At 51.2% G+C, this 19,341-nt stretch overlaps 1 protein-coding gene across 7 annotated transcripts in view; it reads right to left on the reverse strand.

Moving 5' to 3' along the window:
* Positions 1–19,341, reverse strand: part of TLN1 (talin 1) — an 880,838-nt gene that overhangs the window by 300,283 nt on the left and 561,214 nt on the right. For all 7 annotated transcript variants that reach the window (XM_085627686.1, XM_085627681.1, XM_085627685.1 and 4 more), the window contains one exon: positions 2,358–2,501. In XM_085627686.1, the coding sequence (XP_085483812.1) occupies positions 2,358–2,501 (144 nt within the window). The remainder of the gene's footprint in view (positions 1–2,357; positions 2,502–19,341) is intronic.

A 19,341-nucleotide genomic window follows, 5' to 3' on the forward strand; every position in this document is an offset into this window, starting at 1 on the left:
GACCTTTGAACCGTTAACACTATTTTCCTTCGTAGGATAACATTGACTGTTTTTCTTGGAAAAGTTTCTAAGTGTGGAGTTTGAAAACCTAAAGTAAAGTTAGATAGCATCTCACTCTCCATTGAATAGAATGGCATTATACACTGTAGGGGTACAGGGATCATGCATCTGTACCCTCACCACTGGTATAGTGCACCCAGCTAGAGGGTTGACTGATCTAGGCCAGGGCAGTGGGTTGGAGGCTTGCCACACAGGGATCTGTGCAATGACAACACTTCACTTTGTTCTGCACTAAGACACACAGCCTGCAAAAGGCAGTGTGTGTGTGTGTGTGTGTGTGTAAAGATACAGGGCCTCTAAGGGTGGCGCAATAAGTGCTGCAGCCCTAAGAGGCCTTCTCTAGTCACAGTACCATTTAACAAGGGCTGACCTGTGGCCAGAGATGCCAATTGGGTTTAGGATTCAATGCAGTTTCAGGCCAGTAAACACCTCCCCCCGGTCTAATGTCACCATAGCCATTGCATGGTTAGTGGTAACACTGTCAGCATTGGTGACTGGGTAAGTACGCCCAATCAAGTATTGCTCAAGGGAAACCAGTGTGTGTCTCACCATAGTGACACTGGCACCTGTATCCCTCAGAGCTTCTATCTTAGTTCCATTGATCCAAGGGTATTGTAAATACTTCTTTAAGTTGGGTGGCTACATAGCTACAGTGGCAAACTCAACTTCCCCTTCTGTGATTAGAACTGCTTCAGTGTACAACCAGATTTGCTCCTGGCACACTTGATCCCATCTGGAGACTTGCAACACCAGGAGTAGCTGTAGTAGGACTAAGGGGCTTCTTGTTAGGACACGTAGCATCTCCAGTTTAGTGTCCCAACTTTTTACAGTTATAACTCCAGGCCTTTGCACAATCAAAGCTCTTTCCCCTGTACTTATTATCGAACTAGGAAGAGTTTTGGGACCCATCCCCCCCTCTTTGGGACCCTTTAGAAGACTCAGGCTTTTTATCTTGGGGATTCTCACCACCATTCCCCTGGGGAGGTTTTGTAACCCCTTTCTTCTGGTCACCCCCAGTGGATGTTTTAGTCGCCCTTGCCTTGACCCAGTGGTCAGCCATCTTTCCCAATTCATGGGGAGAAATTAGACCTAGGTCTACCAAATGCTGATGTAACTTTTCATTAGTGCAATTACTTAAACTATGTTTATTTATTTTTATTTTGACAGTTTTGTATAGCGCAAACAAGACCCTTGCGGGTATCAGAGCACTTTACAGGGCAAATGCAGGTGATTGACATATACATATAAATACGATGAGTTATGCGAATATATTACTAGTAACTATTAGAGACTAACACATATCTACAAGAGTGTATAAGAAAGTTCAGGTGAATATGGACAAGAAAATAGATTTCACTTCTTTTTTTGAAGAAAGCAGCAGATGGATTAAATCTCGTTTCGGGGGGCAGGGCGTTCTAAATCCTGGGGGCCATTCCTGAGAAGGTACGATTGTATGTTTGTTTCTTGGAGAAACGTTGTGGTTTAAGTAGATTATCAGAACTCGTAGTAGTTCTGTTACCACCCGATAGTACTAGTTTCTCCGCCAGGTATCTCAGGGTTTTGTGGTGCAATGCCTTATGTGTCACAAAACCCCGGGATAATGTGCTGAAAGTTTGATACCAAACTTCTCAGTTTTCAGTGTAGCCATCATGGTGCTGTGGAGTTCGTAATGACAACCTCCCAGCACCACATACTCTTAATGGCAGCACTGCACTTACAATGTCTATGAATGGCCTTAGACACTGTAGGGGTACAGGGCTCATGCACCTGTACCCTCATCACTGTTATAGTGAACCCAGATGGAGGGGTGACTGACCTAGGGCAGGGCAGTGGGTTGTAGGCATGGCACACAGGGATGTGTCCCATGTCGACTCTTCACTTCGTTCTGCACCAAGACACGCAGCCTGCAAAGGCAGTGTGTGGGTGTAATGGTACAGGGCCTCTAAGGGTGGCACAATAAGTGATGCAGCTCTTAGAGGTCTTCCCTGGTCACAGTACCCTGTGGTACCATTTACCAGGGGCTGACCTTTGGCCTGAGATGCCAATTGGGGTTAGGCTTCAATGCAGTTTTAGGGAAAGAACATAGGCCCTGAGTACCTGATTAGCGGGAACCCAGGGCACACTCAGTTAAAGCTCATCAGCAATTCAGCAAAAAGTGGGGGCAATCATGCTGAAAGAGGGCACTTTCTCACACATCCCCAGATTCTGATGTGCATTCACACATGTACCAGTGCGTCGTCTACGAATGGATGCTCTTTACAAGTCTACGGGATATAGCACAAGGTATCACGTCTCACCTGTGACTGAGTGCAGGCTGGATCTATGAGGTTCTGGCAAGCCATTTGGATCGCCTGGTTCGCTCTTGCAAACTGAGTAGGGTCCACCAGTCCTTTCTGCCCTGCGTGACTGTTTGGGTCAGATACTCCGACAAGATATGCAGCCTACATTTGAGGAGAGAAAAGAAAAGGTATTTGAGGTTAGCATGCTCATTATAACTAGTTTAATTTTCAAAATATAAAAATATTCAAGAAGGGCAAAGTCATCCACGCTCAAAGACTATTCAAATAGGTTGGACCATTAGAGCCGCACATCCGGACAGCATCAGATGTTCTGGTCCATATTCCTAGCATAAAAGCATGTGGCCAATGTTCCCTTGTCCACCTAGCAGACTAATTCTTTAACCCCTTCGGTGCTCATGACGGAACCATTCCGTCATGACAGGGGTACGAAATCCCTCTGCTGCAAACTGCAGAGGGATTTTCATTATTTTCTGGGGCCTCAGCAGGTGGGGAAGAGCTTCCCCCACCTCCCGAGGCCATTCCCTGGTTTTCAATCTAATGACAATCGTGTATCATTAGATTGAAAACGAAACTGAAACTTAGTTTCACTTTTAGTCTTTCAATGCTCGTGGGGCTATCTCAGCCCCCCGAGCACCGAAACACTCGGGAGAGGTATCACTGGAAAGGGGAGAATCTACCTTTTCCAATGGTTCCTTCCCTAGTGGATCCCTGCTTGGGGATCACCCCAGGAGGGCGATCCCTAAGCAGGGATCCACCCACTAGCACCAGGGAGGGGGAGCGGCACCTTGGGCAAGGGCCTTTGCTCCCCCCATATTTTGCGGGCACAACAGTATTTTTTTTTTATAATGTAGGGGTGGGGGACGCCCAGAATGGGCATGATAATGCCCCCACCCCAAAAACGATTACCCCAGTCTTTCTGCCCCTCCCCGGAGGCATATTAGGACAATAGCCCCTTATCTGCCCCCCCCCCCCCCCGGGGGAATCAGAAAGCCCACTAGGCCCCAGGATTTTTTTTATTTTTTATTCAGGGGTGAGGTCAGCCCAGAATGGGCATGCCAATGTCCACACCTCCCCCAAAAAAGTCAGTGTCTTTCAGCCCCCCCCCCCCCCCCACCGCCCCCGGGGGCAGATGGGGCAGAAAGCTCACTAGACCCCAACGATTAGGCTTGCTTTTTTGATGCGTGGGGGTATGGACTGCCCAGAAGGGACATACCAATGCCCCCACCCCCCCAAAAAATAGCCACAGTCTTTCTGTGAGGTATCATTTTACTCGGGAGACTGAGAGGAACGCTATGGGGTAGGACATTTATGATTCCACCCAAACATATGTGGAAAATCTGTTTTTTCAGCTAAGTTTTAGGTTTGCAGGGTATTCCTGGTAGGAAAATGTTGGGAGATCCACGCAAGCCATACATACCTCGCTGGACTCACCCAGGTGTCTAGTTATCAGAAATGTGTGGGTTTGGTAGTTTCCCAGGATGGCCGCCGAGCCCGGGGCCAAAACCCAGATTAGCCCCCTTGCAAAACCAGGTTGTTTTGTGACAGGTAATTTTGACGTCTCCTCAATACGTTTTGGGCCCTTGCCTGTAGCGGGTACTTGACCCACCACGGTATCATTTATATCGGGAGACCTGGGGGAACGCTGGGTGGTAGGAAATTTGTGTCTCCACGTAGATTCCGGGATTTTGCCACACAGAAATTTGAGAAAAAAGTAATTTTTTCAGCTAAATTCGAGGTTGGCAGGGGATTCTGGGTAGGGAAATGTTTGGAGACCCACGCAAGCCATACCTCGCTGGACTCCCTGGGGCTCTAGTTTTCAGAAATGTGTGTGTTTGGTAGGTTTTTCTAGATGGCTGCTAAACCTGGGACAAAAAATGCAGATGCCCCCTATGTATGGGAAAATGACCTGATTTTGCAAGGGGGGTCACATGAGTTTTTGGTCCCGGGCTTGGCGGCCATCAAGGGAAACCTACCAAACCCACACATTTCTGAAAACTAGAGACCCGGGCAATCCAGGAAGATATGGCTTGCGTGGATCCCCCAACGTTTCTCTACCCAGAATCCCCTGCAAACCTCAAACTTTGATGCTAAAAATCACTTGTTTCTCAAATTTCTGTGTGGGGAAAGTTGTAGGATCACCAGGCTGACACAAATTTCCTTCCACCCAGTGTTCCCCCAGGTCTCCCGATAAAAATGGTACCTCACTCGCGTGGGTGGAACAAGTACCCGCGACAGGGAAGGGCCCAAAACATATTGAGACATCAAAATGACCTGTCACAAAACAACCTGGTTTTGCAAGGGGGGTCACCTGGGATTTTGGCCCCGGGCTCGGCAGCCATCTTGGGAAACCTACCAAACGGACACATTTCTGAAAACTAGACACCCGGGGGAGTCCAGCGAGGTATTTCTTGTGTGGGTCCAAAACGTATTGAGACATCAAAATGACACAAACATATGTGGAAAATGTGGGGGGTTTTCAGCTAAATTTGAGGTTTGCAGGGGATTCTGGGTAGGGAAAACTTGGGGACCCACGCAAGCCATACCTCATTGGAATCCCCTAGTATCTCGTTTTCAGAAATGTGTGGGTTTGGTAGGTTTCCCTAGATGACGTCCAGCTAGGGCCAAAAACCAGCCCCCCCACCAAACCCAGGTAGTTTTGTTATAGGTAATTTTGAAGTCTCCACAGTACAATTTGGGCCATTTCCTGTTGCAGCCACTAAGCCTACCCACACAAGTGAGGTACCATTTTTATCGGGAGACCTGGGGAAATGTTGGGTGGTAGGAAATCTGTGTCAGCCCGGTGATCCTACATCTTTCCCACACAGAAATGTGGGAACAAATTGATTTTTCAACATAATTTGAGGTTAGCAGGGGATTCTGGGTAGGGAAATGTTGGGGGACCCACGCAAGCCATACCTTGCTGGACTTCCCCGTGTGTCTAGTTTTCAGAAATGTGTGGGTTTGGTAGGTTTCCCTAGATGGCCGCCAAGCCCGGGGCCAAAATCTCATGGGACCCTCCTTGCAAAACCAGGTTGTCTTGTGATAGGTAATTTTGATGTCGCCTCAATACGATTTGGGCCCTTGCCTGTCGCGGGTACTTGACCCACCCACACAAATGAGGTACCATTTTTCTCGGAAGACTTTGGGAAATGCGAGGTGGGTGGAATTTTGTGGATCTACGCAGGTTCCAGAACGTCAATCTACAGCTAGGCACTTTGCAAAAAGAAGCATTTGCCATGCAATAGGTCTCGCAGTTAGGCAAGTTTAAGCTATTGGCATTGTAAATGACAATGCCTTTTATTTAAGTTTTTAAAACGAAAGCAAAAATAAAAGGCATTGTTATTTGCAATGTCAATAGCTCAAACTTGCGTAACTGCGAGACCTAAAGCATTGCAAATGCTTGTTTTTTTTGTAAAGAGTTAATCAGGCAGACCCCATGTGGTACCGGGGACAGGCCCTACTAAATTCTGTCCCTGTACGTGTGTATCCCAGCCTGCCACACAGCCTACACACCCGTTTAGTTATCTGGCCTGTTAATGGGCAAGCAAGGCTCCAGGAGCAGAGTATTACGTGCCAGCAAGAAAATTAATGACGTAATCGGGGATAGAGTGGTAGTCGAGGCCAAACCACACTTCATCAAAGTGGCTGTTACCTTTCTTGCCTTTTGGGTCAAAACTTAAGGTGATACCAACGGCCAACATTCTTACTCTTCCAAACTGATTTTTTTCTTTCTTTGCAAATATTCAAGACAACACTGCGGCCCATGGCATGGGGGCTCATATTCATTTGTTAACCATTAACGTGCATTCACACAACGTGCAAGTTATGGCAATCATAAGATTAATTTTATATTTTGAAGTTTCCACAGGTTTCTGCATTATAGACTACATAATTTAGGACAGGACAGACTATGGTAACAGGCACATCAATCAGTAAGAATACAAAAAAATGCAGCTACAATACACTTACGACAAGAGCGATATATCTCTCTTGAAAACCAGCTCTTTAAATAAAATCTCTAAGGCCAGTCAAGCTTCTTTTATTTTGTTAATTTGTATATAGTTTCAACCACTGAACATAAATACCGCAGGCAGGGCACTCTATTTTTACTTGCAAAACTCTACATGACACACTGAAGCATATGATCAGTCTAAATAATATCGCTATTACACACTCAAAATTATGTAATTGACGTTTTACTTTGAGTTGGGTTCAGCGTGTAGGTGGCGTTGTGTAGTCACAGTGCACACAAATTAAGAGAAATAAGGCTGCCTCTTCCTCTGTTTTTTTTTTTCTCCATGACGCGTACTTCGCTTTTCATTTTCATTATCCCTATTCAGCTATGTCTGGGCTGCTCCCTCAGACGCTGAGGAAAGTGGACAGAGGGGTGCTCTGTAGGTGAAGAGACGGAACAACAAAAGCCCAGGAGCAGCCTCTGGGGGCCTGGAGAGGCGAGTTTGAAACCCAAGAGCTTCTGCACGACCACGTGAAATTATTCCAGCTTCTCATAGGAGCCATGCGGGCGAGCCGGTGGGAGAGTGTGAAGCAGAGGAGACACCATGCGCGTGCACATCGGATGTCCATGCACGCATATCGTTTGTCTCCCTTCGCTAGGAAAAGCCACAGCAATAGAGTCTCGCCAAGCGAAGCAGCGCATGCGCTGCATTCGCTAGCGAGACCTAAAAAGGGTCCCTTTTTCACTGTGAAAATGTGGTGTCTACGTTGCGTTTTGGTCCGTTTCCTGTCGCGGGCACTAGGCCTACCCTTATTAGTTCTACCCTCTTTAATAAAATACATACGTAGCTGACCAAAAATGTTATTATGTATACAAGTGGACTGTTCTAAGGCCATCCGGTTTGCTGCACTCGCCTGGAGCTCATTTATGGCGTAATCTATGTCCTTTTCGATACTAGCTAATGCTTCGGATAGCTTAGTAATATTAGCCCATTTAAGTCGCCTCAAGTCATTCAATAGAACAACAACGGTGGTAGTGTATGTGACCCGTAGTTCATGGGGAGTCTTAGACCATATTAGGTCCAAGTCCACACATAGTGTATTATGGTCACTTTCCAATCTATCTTGAACCCTCATATCCTTAACGGCGTGCCAAAGTGCTAGGCTAACCAGTACGTAGTCTATCCTACTACTACAATAGTCATTATCAAAAGTATTGGCCCCCATTTTATCTGACGGTGTGCAGCCATTAGCAGCCCGCAATCCCTTCTCCATACAGATAGAGTTGATTTGAATCACCGCGTCTGACCATCTTTTTATTGGATCAAACTCCAACTTTGGGATACCCCACTTAGTGTCTTCCTCATCTAACAAGCTACCCTCCTCACTCAATAGAGGCTCAAACATTGCATTCAAATCCCCCGCGACAATGATGTTTGAGTCTGTCTTGCTACCATCACGCAGATCTTCAAGAGCCGCTAAAACTCCTGACTTTTTCCCCCTGGTGCCTCGCACATAGGTATCATATATATCCATGATCACGTTTGTTCCCCTTAACAATCTCGCAGCCTGGACATCCTGATTAAAGGTTGGGAGTACTTGGATCTTTAGCCCTAGATCCTGCCTAACCCAGATTGTCAAGCCCCCAGATGGCCTCCCTTTTGAGCCTTTAATGGCCGTGATATAGAAGTTTAGATATCCCACACAAAAGAGGGGGGATTCTGCCCAAGTCTCTTGGAAGAGACAAATTGCAAAATCCTCAATGAAATCATGCCACTCTGGGGATCCCAGTTTGGAACCTAATCCTGCGATGTTCCAGCACAACAGGGTTTTCTTTAGAACAGCCATATGACCACTTAGAATAGGGGTAGGTGGACTATCCTCCTGCCCTTGTCCATCGTTTTGTCTAATTGGCAGGGATTCAACTTCTGAAGTTTGATCTAGCTCTATAGCTAAGTGTTCCATACTTGATGGACTGTTCCTTTGGATAGTATTAGCTAATTGGTGTTCCTGCAGCCTTATAGGCAATTCAGCCTCTAGTCAGTCTATATTTTCTAAGGTAGAGCTTCCCTGCATCCTAGCTAGCTTGTGGGTGAGAGAGCAGGCATTCTCACTACACAGAGGGGAGCGTCTAAACTGGAAGGCTTACCAATATGGCGGGCTTGTACTCAACTCTAGAGCAAACAGACTTTCTGCTAAATCTGCCCTAGTCATCGTTAGCTCGACACAATCCACAAGATCAGCCAGTGAACCCAGCATACGAGCTTTTGCTATGTCTTCCCTTATCACCGATCGGCATCCCCTAACATGCCGTATCCAATGAATGGTTTTGTTTATTAAAGAATCCTCGTTTTCTGGGCTTCTACTTACATCAAGCTTTGGTACGTTTACCATACGAATTCTGTAGTTGTTAGGAGAATCTGATGAATGGTGAGCTGATTGCCTGTGTCTCAGCCCAGCCTCTGGCTGAATAGGATATACCACAGAGTTTTCGTTATGTCGTATTGGAGCCCTCATAAGAGCTGCTTTATGAGTTGTCATTGTAACTAGCAGATGGGTGTGGAGTAGGTCTGGACTTTGGTGGAAATGGCCTCGTATTGTCTAACCTGGATCTTCCCAAACTGGATGGGGACCCTTCTACAGGAGTCTTCATCACTTGAGGGGCAGTAGCTGGTATAACCCTAGATGATACCTGGGCCACTGGAATTATACCCTGTGAACAACCAGGGCAATTACTCTCCCTTAATTCCCCAGTTTGTGCGGGAGCAGTTGTTAATAGCTTAACCATCAATGTTAGCTCCTCTATCTGGCTTCTCATTGATCCCTTTTCCGGTCTTAATAAGATAACTTGCTGTAGCATATCATGGTGCTCTTTAGTCATGTCTGGCCCTAGTTCCTTTCCCTGCGCAGATGAGGTCTGTATCATATTTGTTAATAGTACCTCTACTTCTCCCATTAGATCGTTTTCGGGTATATACAGAAGTGGCAGAAATCTTTCTTCGGGAACGGTGTAATGCACAAGTTACTACTTGTGTAACGATATATCTGTAAGAGACATTAGTTAGTGATAGATTCCTTACCTTAGAATATCCCCAGGCGTCAGACTGGATCCGGAAAGTTTTGCTAGCAGTACCCCTGCACGTCAGTAGGTGGTGTCGTGCGGCTCCGCGTCAGTCGCTGGCATCGTAAGCACCAAGATGATGTCACAGAGACTACTTAGGCGCCACCCGTGCGCGCTGACGTCAGTTCTGTACACGACTTTCCGCGCCTGGAACCTAGAGCCATGCAAGAAACTGACCACTGGTGCCATGAAACTAGGGCCCTGAAAGGGATGACCTGAACCCTAGAAATCAGTTCGCAAAACGGGGAGGATGGGTGGGGCGGTAAAGAATCTATCACTAACTAATGTCTCTTACAGATATATCGTTACACAAGTAGTAACTTGTGCATCTGAAAGAGACACATTAGTGATTGATTCCTTACCTTAGAATAGATACCCCAGCAATACCAACCCCGGTGGTGGGTCTGCGAATAGATTTCACCTGAAAGTCACGGAGCACAGAACGGTCAAAGAAGCCGTCTCTCCGGACTTGACGAACAAGTTACTTACCTTCGGTAACGATGTATCTGTAAGAAACATTAGTTAGATTCCTCACCTTAGAATATCCCCAGGCGTCAGGCTGGATCCGGAAAGATTTTTCGTCAGCAATACCCCTTGCGCGTCGCTAGGCGTCGTCTGCGGCTCCGCGTCCGTCGTCGGCATCGTGTGCCAGAATGACGGAGTACTTAGACGCCGCCCTCACGCGTTGACGTCAGTTCTTGTACATAGCTTTCCGCGCCAGGAACGCAGAGCCATGCAATCTGGGGCCCTGAAAAGGAGCCTTAACCCTAGATGTCAGTTCGCAGAACAGGGAGGATGGGTGGGTCGGTGAGGAATCTAACTAACTAATGTTTCTTACAGATACATCATTACCGAAGGTAAGTAACTTGTTCATCTGAAAGAAACACGTTAGTTAGATTCCTCACTTTAGAATAGATACCCCAGCAATACCAACCCCGGTGGTGGGTCTGCAAACCAAGATGACACCAGAAAGTCCTGGAGAACAGAACAGCCAAAGAAGCAGTCTCTCCGGACTTGGCTGTCCAGGCAATAGTGCTTGGCAAACGTGTGCAGTGAAGCCCACGTCGCCGCCTGACAGATGTCCCGCAAGGGAACTCCCCGGCCCAGGGCAGTAGCCGCCGCTGTGGCCCGGGTGGAATGGGCCCTCAACCCAACAGGAGGGTCCTTTTTTGCCAAGGAGTAACACATTTTAATACACAGCACGACCCACCGCGAGATGGTCCGTTTGTGTGCCGCTTTCCCCTTCTTAGCTCCTACGTATCCAACAAAAAGTTGGTCGTCCACCCGGAACTGTTTGGTGCGGTCCAAATAAAAGGACAGCGCCCGTTTTGGGTCCAGACGGTGGAGCCTCTCTTCCTCTTTTGAAGGATGCGGAGGCGGAAAGAAGGTGGGCAACGTGACAGATTGCCCGTGATGAAATGGGGTCACCCCTTTCGGTAGAAAAGAAGGACGAGGCCGGAGGACAACCTTGTCCGGATGAACAGAAATAAAGGGAGGCTTAGATGACCCGTCTAGCCGAGGTGATAGCTACCAGGAAAGCAGTTTTCAGGGTCAGAAGACGAATGGGACAATTGTGAAGAGGCTCAAAAGGAGCGCACATCAGAAAGGTCAGAACAAGATTCAAGTCCAACTGAGGCATTACGAAGGGGACAGGAGGGAACATGTGAGTAATGCCTTTGAGAAAACGTGAAACAACAGGGGACTTGAAAAGAGAAGGCTGATCAGGAAGCCGTAAGAAAGCAGAGATTGCAGAAAGATAACCTTTCAAGGTGCCCAGAGCAGAGCCCTGATGGGCCAAAGAAAGAAGAAAGAGGAGAACCTCAGAAAGGGGGGCGGAAAGGGGATCCACAGCCTTTGCTGTGCACCATGCCACAAATTTGTTCCACCGGCAGGCATATACCGTCTTTGTGGAGGGACGCCTGGCTGCCAGGATAACATCACAGACTTCAGGAGGCAAGTCAAATGGCATCAACTGTCGCCGCTCAATCTCCACGCATGGAGGTGGAGGCTGGACAGGTTCGGGTGGAGGACCGTTACCTGTTGCTGCGACAGAAGGTCCTCCTGAAGAGGCAGTCTTATCGGAGGATCGATAGACATACTGAGTAGCTCGGGATACCAGAACCTTCGTGCCCAATCCGGAGCCACTAAGATAACTTGGGCCCGGTCACGCCTGATCTTCTTCAGCACTCTGGGCAGAAGTGGTATAGGCGGAAAGGCGTACAACAGACCGCAACTCCACTCGCGACGAAAAGCGTCGCCGAGCGAGTGCCGCCTTGGAAATTCCAACGCGCAGAACTGCTGACATTGCGCGTTCTCTTCGGTGGCGAATAGATCTAACCAAGGCTCTCCCCACTGCAGAAAGAGACCTTGCGCCACATCCGAGTTCAGACGCCATTCGTGATCCATCATAAACCGGCGGCTGAGTTAGCCTGCTCTGGCATTCAGAGAGCCCGCCAGATGTTGAACCACCAGGGTGATGCCCTGGTGTTCCAGCCAGGTCCAGAGGCGCAGAACCTCCTGACAAAGGGTCCACGACCTCACCCCGCCCTGTTTGTTGCAATACCACATGGCGGTGGTGTTGACCATGAACACCTGCACAACACTTCCCCGGACAGAGGGAAGGAAGGCTTTCAGTGCAAGCCGGATCGCTCTCAGCCCCAAAAGGTTGATATGGAGTTGAGACTCCGCCGGAGACCAGAGTCCTCTGATCTCCGCCTCTCCCATGTGGCCCCCCCAATCCCAGGAGGACGCGTCCGTCACTACTACGTGCTCCGGTTGGGGTAGGGAGAGGCATCTGCCGCTGACCCAATCGCGGTCCATGAGCCACCACTGCAACTATTTCGCAGTGCCCTCCGAGATCAAGACATGGTCGGACAGGTTGCCTCGATGCTGGGCCCACTCAAACTTCAGGTCAAACTGCAGAGCCCGCATTCGCCACCTGGAGTAATGCACCAACAGGATGCAGGAGGCCATCAGCCCCAGAAGCCGCAGCACCAACCTGACCCACAAACCCAGGATAAGAGGCCGAAAGATGGGAATCAGAGCCTGAATATCCCGGACCCGCTGTTCCGGAGGATAACCCCGGAACTGCGCCGAATCAAGAACCGCTCCGATGAAGAGGAGCTTCTGGGAGGGACTCAGGTGTGACTTCGGCACGTTGATGGAGAACCCCAGCAAATGCAGGAGGTCGGCCGTAGTCTGGAGGTGGGAGATGACTTGCTGGGGTGAGCCCGCCTTCAACAGCCAGTCGTCGAGATAGGGCAAGACTGGAACCCCCGATCTGCGCAGATGAGCTGCGACCACCGCCATCACTTTCGTGAACACCCGAGGGGCACTGGTGAGGCCGAAGGGGAGCACGGTGAACTGAAAGTGCTTCTGACCCACCGTGAACCGCATGTAAAGCCGGTGGGCCGGCAGGACGGGGATGTGAAAATAGACGTCCTGCAAGCCCAACGCTACCATCCAGTCTCCAGGGTCGAGGGCAGCCAGAACCTGAGCTAAAGTTAGCATCTTGAACCGTTCCTTCCGGAGGAAGGTGTTGATGCTCCTGAGGTCCAGGATAGGGCGTAGGCCCCCTTTGCCCTTCTTGGGAACCAGAAAGTAGTGGGAATAGCAACCACGGCCTACTTCTGGACCAGGAACGCGCTCGACGGCCTCTTTGGCCAAGAGGGCCGTAACTTCCTCCCGCAGAAGATTCAAGTGATCCTCCGATAGACGGTGGCACTGCGGTGGCATGGCTGGAGGGGTCGTCTCGAAGGGGAGGGAGTAGCCCCTTCGGACGATTTGCAGCACCCACCTGTCCGAAGTGATGGAGCGCCAGTGGAGCAGGTGATGGCGAACTCTGCCGCCCACTGGCGTGGAATGGGCCTGAAAGCTCGGACTAGGAAGGCTTTGAGGCGGATGCTGCCGGGGTGGATGTGGACTGACCGGCACGTTGTCCTCTAGAACCGCGACGGCGGAACCCACGTCTGCGACCGCGTGCAGGTTGGATCTGCGGCCGGTGGCTAGGCGGACGTGAGGAGGCGCCCCTTCCTTGGCCACGAAAGGGGCGAAAGGCGGAAGTGTGCGGCCGTGGGGCCGAGAGACCCAAGGACGTGGCCGTAGCCCGGGAGTCCTTAATATGAGCCAGCGCACTATCCGCCTTCTCACCAAAAAGGCGAGCGCCATCAAAGGGCATATCCATGAGGGTACTCTGGACATCCCCCGAAAAAGACGTGGACCTCAGCCAGGCGTGGCGCCGGAGCGCCACCGTGGTGGAAATCGCCCTAGCCAGCAAGTCCGTGGTGTCAAGTCCACACCGTATGGCATGTCGCGCTGCATCTCGCCCGTCAGCAAGTGCCTGGGAGAGACGTGTCCGGGCCTCCACCGGACACAGTGGCAGCACGTCCTCCACCGTATCCCACAGAGAGTGGGAGAAACGGTCCAAGAGGCAAGCGGTGTTCAAAGACCGCAGGCCCAAACTCAGGGAAGAGAACAGTTTCTTGCCGAACTGTTCCAGCCTCTTGGATTCCCGATCCGGAGGAGCGGACGGGAAGGAGGATTGGGAAGTGGAGGCCTGGATAATCAGGCTCTCGGGGGTGGGGTGTTGGGACAGGAAACTGGGGTCGCCCGGAGCAGGGCGGTGGTGCCGGGCCACGTTCCGATCCACAGGAGGAACTGTGGAGGGCTTGGACCAAGTGCCCTGCAGAACGTCGACGAGGGCCTCATTGAACTGCAGCAGAAGCTCTGTGGAGCTTGCTGACGGTTGAAGCACCTCTGTGAGGATATTAGTCCTCACGGCCACAGCAGGCAACTCGAGCCCCAGGGATTCGGCCGCCTTGTGCAGCACCACGGAAAAATCTGCACCTTCCTCCGAAGCCACAGTCGGAGGAGAGATGAAGCCAGCGTCCGGCGAAGTGTCCAGACCACTGGCATCCCCCAGTTCGTCTGACCAGTCCTGTGCAAGTTGACCCTGGAGGGCCATAGGGTCCTCAGACCCCTCCCAGTCGCCCCAGTCATCTGATTCCTGATAAACAGGAGGAACAATCGGAGCCGGACGGTAGATAAAACGTTCATCCATCGGCGTCGGTTGCGGCGCCGGGTGGCGCCGTGCCGGCGTCGGGTCCGGACAGGGACTAAACCGGGGAACGGCGTCGTCCGGAGACGGCGCCGGAGGTGGAACCGGTGTCGGCGCCGGCGGAGGAGGCGTCGTGAAGTCGACCGGCGCCGACAGAGATCCAGGGCTGGATCTCTCGGGGACCTGCGGCATCGGGACCGAAGTCGTCGACGGCGCCGGAGCTGCCGGTACGTGAGGTCGCCCAGTCGAGCCCGCGGGGCCCGAAGGCGCGCCGGCAGGCGTCGACGGCGGAGCCAGGCCCCTCATGGCCGAGAGGAAGGCACTGACCTCCGCCAGAGTCGCGTCAGTCCCAGGGACCGGCGGGTATGGAGACGGACGCGGCTCCTGCGGCTCCGGCGGAACCGCGGGGGTGGGACCACCCTGACCCTCGGCCGAGTCGCGCGACCGGCGAGGGGAGTCCGAAGAGCAGTGTCGCCTCTTGGACTTCTTGGATCGCTTCGACTTACCCGAAGACTTCGAGCCCAACGATCGATGATGATGACTGCAGCTCCGCGACCGGTCCTTGGACCTCCTCCTGGACCGGGACCGTGAGCTGCGCGGAGCCGAGTGCCGAAGCTCGAGAAGCTTACGGGACCGCTCCCGCCTAGCCTTTGAGGTCAAGGCCTGACAGTCGGGGCACGACTCCGCGTCGTGGTCGGCCCCCAGGCAGTAAAGGCACCGGCGATGGTGATCCGTCACCAACATCAGGCGATGACAGGCGTCACAGGCCTTAAATCCAGGCATCCTACTGGCACCAGAGTCGAGTCGACAAAGGCCAAAAAGAGTCAAAAACTTTTAGTCAAAAAGTGACTAAGGGGTAAGCTCTTCCCGGATCGGCGCGGTCTGGCGTGGAAAAAAGAAGAACTGACGTCAGCGCGCAAGGGCGGCGTCTAAGTACTCCGACGACGTCATTCCGGCGCACGACGCCGACGACGGACGCGGAGCCACAGACGACGTCTAGCGACGCGCAAGGGGTATAGCTGACGAAAAATCTTTCCGGATCCAGCCTGACGCCTGGGGATATTCTAAGGTGAGGAATCTAACTAACGTGTTTCTTTCAGATTGTCAAGGCAGTAATGCTTGGTAAACGTGTGCAACGAGGCCCACGTAGCTGCCTGAGAAATGTCCTGCGAGGGGACACCGTGTCCCAAGGCAGTAGTGGCTGCCGTCGCCCTGGTAGAATGGGCACGCAGCCCCACAGGAGGCTCTTTCTTTGCCAACGAGCAACAGGCCTTGATGCAGAGAACGACCCACCGAGAGATGGTCCGTTTGTGCACAGCCCGACCTCTTTTGGCGCCCACGTAGCCAACAAAGAGCTGGTCATCCACCCGGAACTGTTGTGTGCGCTTCAGGCAGAACAAGAGCGCTCTGTTCTGGGTCCAGACGGTGGAGCCTCTCTTCCTCTTTGGAAGGATGCGGAAAGAAGGTAGACAAAGTGATGGTCTGCCCGATGCGAAAGGGCGTGACAACTGTCGGTAAGAAAGAAGGACGGGTCCTTAAAACCACCTTGTCCGGATGAACAGAAAGGAAAGGAGGTTTAGAAGAAAGAGCCTGGAGCTCACTCACTTCTGGCAGTGGTGATAGCTACCAGGAACGCCGTCTTGAGAGTGAGAAGACACAAAGGACAGGTATGAAGGGGCTCGAAGGGAGCGCACATCAGATATGTCAAGACAAGGTTTAAGTCCCATTGAGGCATTATGAACAGCACAGGAGGAAACGTGTATGTAATGCCTTTTAGGAAACAGTAAACAACCGGGGACTTAAAAAGAGAAGGCTGATCTGGAAGCCGTAAAAAGGCAGAGATAGCCGAAAGCCGAAAGATCACCTTGGATAGTGCCCAGAGCAGAGCCCTGCTGTGCCAAAGAAAGTAGGAACAGAAGGACTTCGGAAACAGGGGCAGAAAGGGGATCCACAGCCTTCGCTGCCACAAACTTGTTCCACCTGCAGGCGTATACCGTTTTAGTGGAGGGACGCCTGGCTGCCAGAATAACATCACAGACTTCGGGGGGAAGATCAAAAGCTGTCAACTGTTGCTGCTCAATCTCCAAGCATGGAGGTGGAGGCTGGACAGGTTCAGATGGAGGGCCGTCCCCTGCTGCTGCGACAGAGGGTCCTCCTGAAGAGGCAGTCGGATTGGGGGATCGATCGCCATGCTGAGTAGCTCGGGATACCAGTATCTTTGTGCCCAATCCAAAGCCACAAGGATGACTTGGGCCCGTTCGCGCCGAATCTTCTTCAGCCCTCTGGGCAGAAGTGGTATAGGCGGAAAGGCGTACAACAGACCGCAACTCCACTCGTGACGAAAAGCGTTGCCTAGCGAGTGCAGCCTTGGAAATTCCAACGTGCAGAACTGATGACATTACGTGGTCTCTTGAGTGGCGAATAGATCTAACCGAGGCTTTCCCCACTGGTGAAAGAGACCTTGCACCACATCCGAGTTCAGACGCCATTCGTGACCCATCAAGCACCGGCGGCTGAGTTTGTCCGCCCTGGCGTTCAGAGAACCTGCCAGGTGTTGAACCACCAAGATAATGCCTTGACGTTCCAGCCATGTCCAGAGGCGCAGAGCCTCCTGACATAGGGTCCAGGACCCCACCTGTAAGAAAGTGGCTCTGTATATTCTGCACCAAAGTAAGGTTCAGTGTGCACAGAGTCCACAGTCCCCAGAGGTTTGGCAGAGGTTAAAGTTAGATATAACCTTACTCTCTAAAGTGGTAGCTTGGTCGAGCAGTAAGGCAGTAAGGCAGTATCAGAGGACAGTGTAAAGCATTTGTTGTACAAATGGTCTCACACACTCAAGAACTGAACTGTAGGCCAATTGTTTTGTATGTAAACATATATAGTTGTGGTTCTAAAATAAAACAAGTAGGTATCAAGAATGAGATGCTTTAGTTAGATACTTTCAATAAGCAATAGACATTTAAATGCAATAGTTACAGTTGTTGCAATAGGCAACACAAGTTAAACACAATTATAACATTGAACTCAATGGGAATTTTAAAGTAAACACAATATAAATTACTTTGCATAGGTTTTTCTTACTCAGGGCTGGATCCTGGATTCAGCCCTGGTGCATCTCCTGTAAACAGTTGAAAGAAATCGTTTTTGTTACACATGCGATTTTTAAGGAATATTTGTAGGTTTCAAAAATCGACACTTAGGAGAATTTTTGGCAAAAAACAGGCAATGTTATCCTAAGGAGGAAAGTTTGGTTATCGGAAAATCACAGTTGTAATTGCTTTGTAGGGTCAGTGCTGGGCACAAAGATCTAGCACTGGGGTCTCTCCTGATAACAGGTGAGTAATTTTGTTTTCGCTGATCGGGTGATTTTAGGTGAATATTTTAAAGTTTAGAAACTCCACACATAGAAGAATTTCCAAGTTAAACCAGTCAATGTTACCCTATGGAGAAAAAGTGAGTTATCGGCTTTCAGGAAAGTACTCGACTGGCAGAGTTAAGTTTCTGGGCATCGACTCATTGGTCTCCCAGGGTGAGGTAGGTACAGTTGTTACACCCTTAGCGGCACTGGAGCAGCAGGGTGCAGAGAGAGTTAGGCCCGATGTTAGCCTATGGCGGGCAGGGGGCCTTTGGTTGGCGATTGCTAGCAGGCAGGCCACGCGGCTGTGGGAGCTGAGCTCCTGGTCACTTACACAGGGCAAGTGGGGAAGTAGAATAGGATAGATGCTGCACTTCAAGGGGCACTCGGGCGGCTGGGTGCAGAGTGCTTTTGATCCGTCGGGCGCTCAATGTTATTCGATAAGAAAGCTGCAAGACTAACAAAAGGCTGCAAGCTCGGGGACGGAGATTCTTCAGGTGCGACCACCAGTTCGAGAAGTAAGTTGGGGAGCTGTAAGTTAGGTAGGCACCCAGGAGTTGGGCACAGGGAGCAGCAGGGCGCCGGGTGCAGGGGTGTCTTTTGGCGTCGGGAAATCTTACCCTCAGCTGGTCGCAGTTGGGGTGGTCCCTGGTTGTGAGGCTGCAGGCGTCGTCAGGAGCGTTGAGGTGGGTCCTTGGGTGCTGGATTCTTGGTGACAGTCGCCGGGGGGACGTCCGCGTGGGCTTTGTTCACTCAGCACAGGCCGGGCTCTGTGGGTGCAGAGGGTGCTGGATTCACGGTTCCTGGCTTGGCACCAGGGGTTGTTGCTTGTTTGAGCAGAACCACTGCTCGTGGGAGTCCCAGTCTTTTAGAAGAGCAAGGTGTTCAGGTCCTCCGGGGTTTTCGAGGTTGCTGACCACTGGAGTCACTGGGAATTAGCAGGAGCAGGTTCGAGGGTCGACAGGTCTGTAGGGCTGGGGCCAAGTCAGTTGGTGTCGTCCTCTTGTTAGCAGCTGCATGGCAGGTCTTCTTTGTTCTTGGTAGTTTCTGAGTCAGCATCTGAGGAAGGAAGGTTCAGGGTGCCACAAAATACTAAATTCAGGGGCGTTACGGGTAGGGAAAGGTCAGGGACCAATGGGTCCCCACCCGGGGGTGGGTACAACCCCTATCCTGCCACTCTCCAGTGGGAGGGGGGCAGGAGCCTAATCGTGATTGGGCAGGGCTCCCCATCCTCCAGATGGCGAGAGCCCGGAGTTGTGCTTCACCGCGTCCCCCGCCCCTTTCCTCACATTGGTTTTCCCGCCAATCTTCCCGCCAGAGTGGGGGTCAGAACCGGTGGGGGCCAGTTGCTGAGTACAGAAAGTGGCCTGGAGAAGCTCACAAAGGCGGCATGCCTTTGAAGCTTCCCCTGCCCATCCTGGGGGAGGAGACCTAGAACCTCACCCAGGATGTGCATTGTTGCAGACCCACGAGAGCGGATGGCTCTCTACCCAGG

The sequence above is a fragment of the Triturus cristatus genome, chromosome 2_1 (assembly GCF_964204655.1).
Source record: "Triturus cristatus chromosome 2_1, aTriCri1.1, whole genome shotgun sequence".
NCBI classification, from domain to species: Eukaryota; Metazoa; Chordata; class Amphibia; order Caudata; family Salamandridae; genus Triturus; species Triturus cristatus.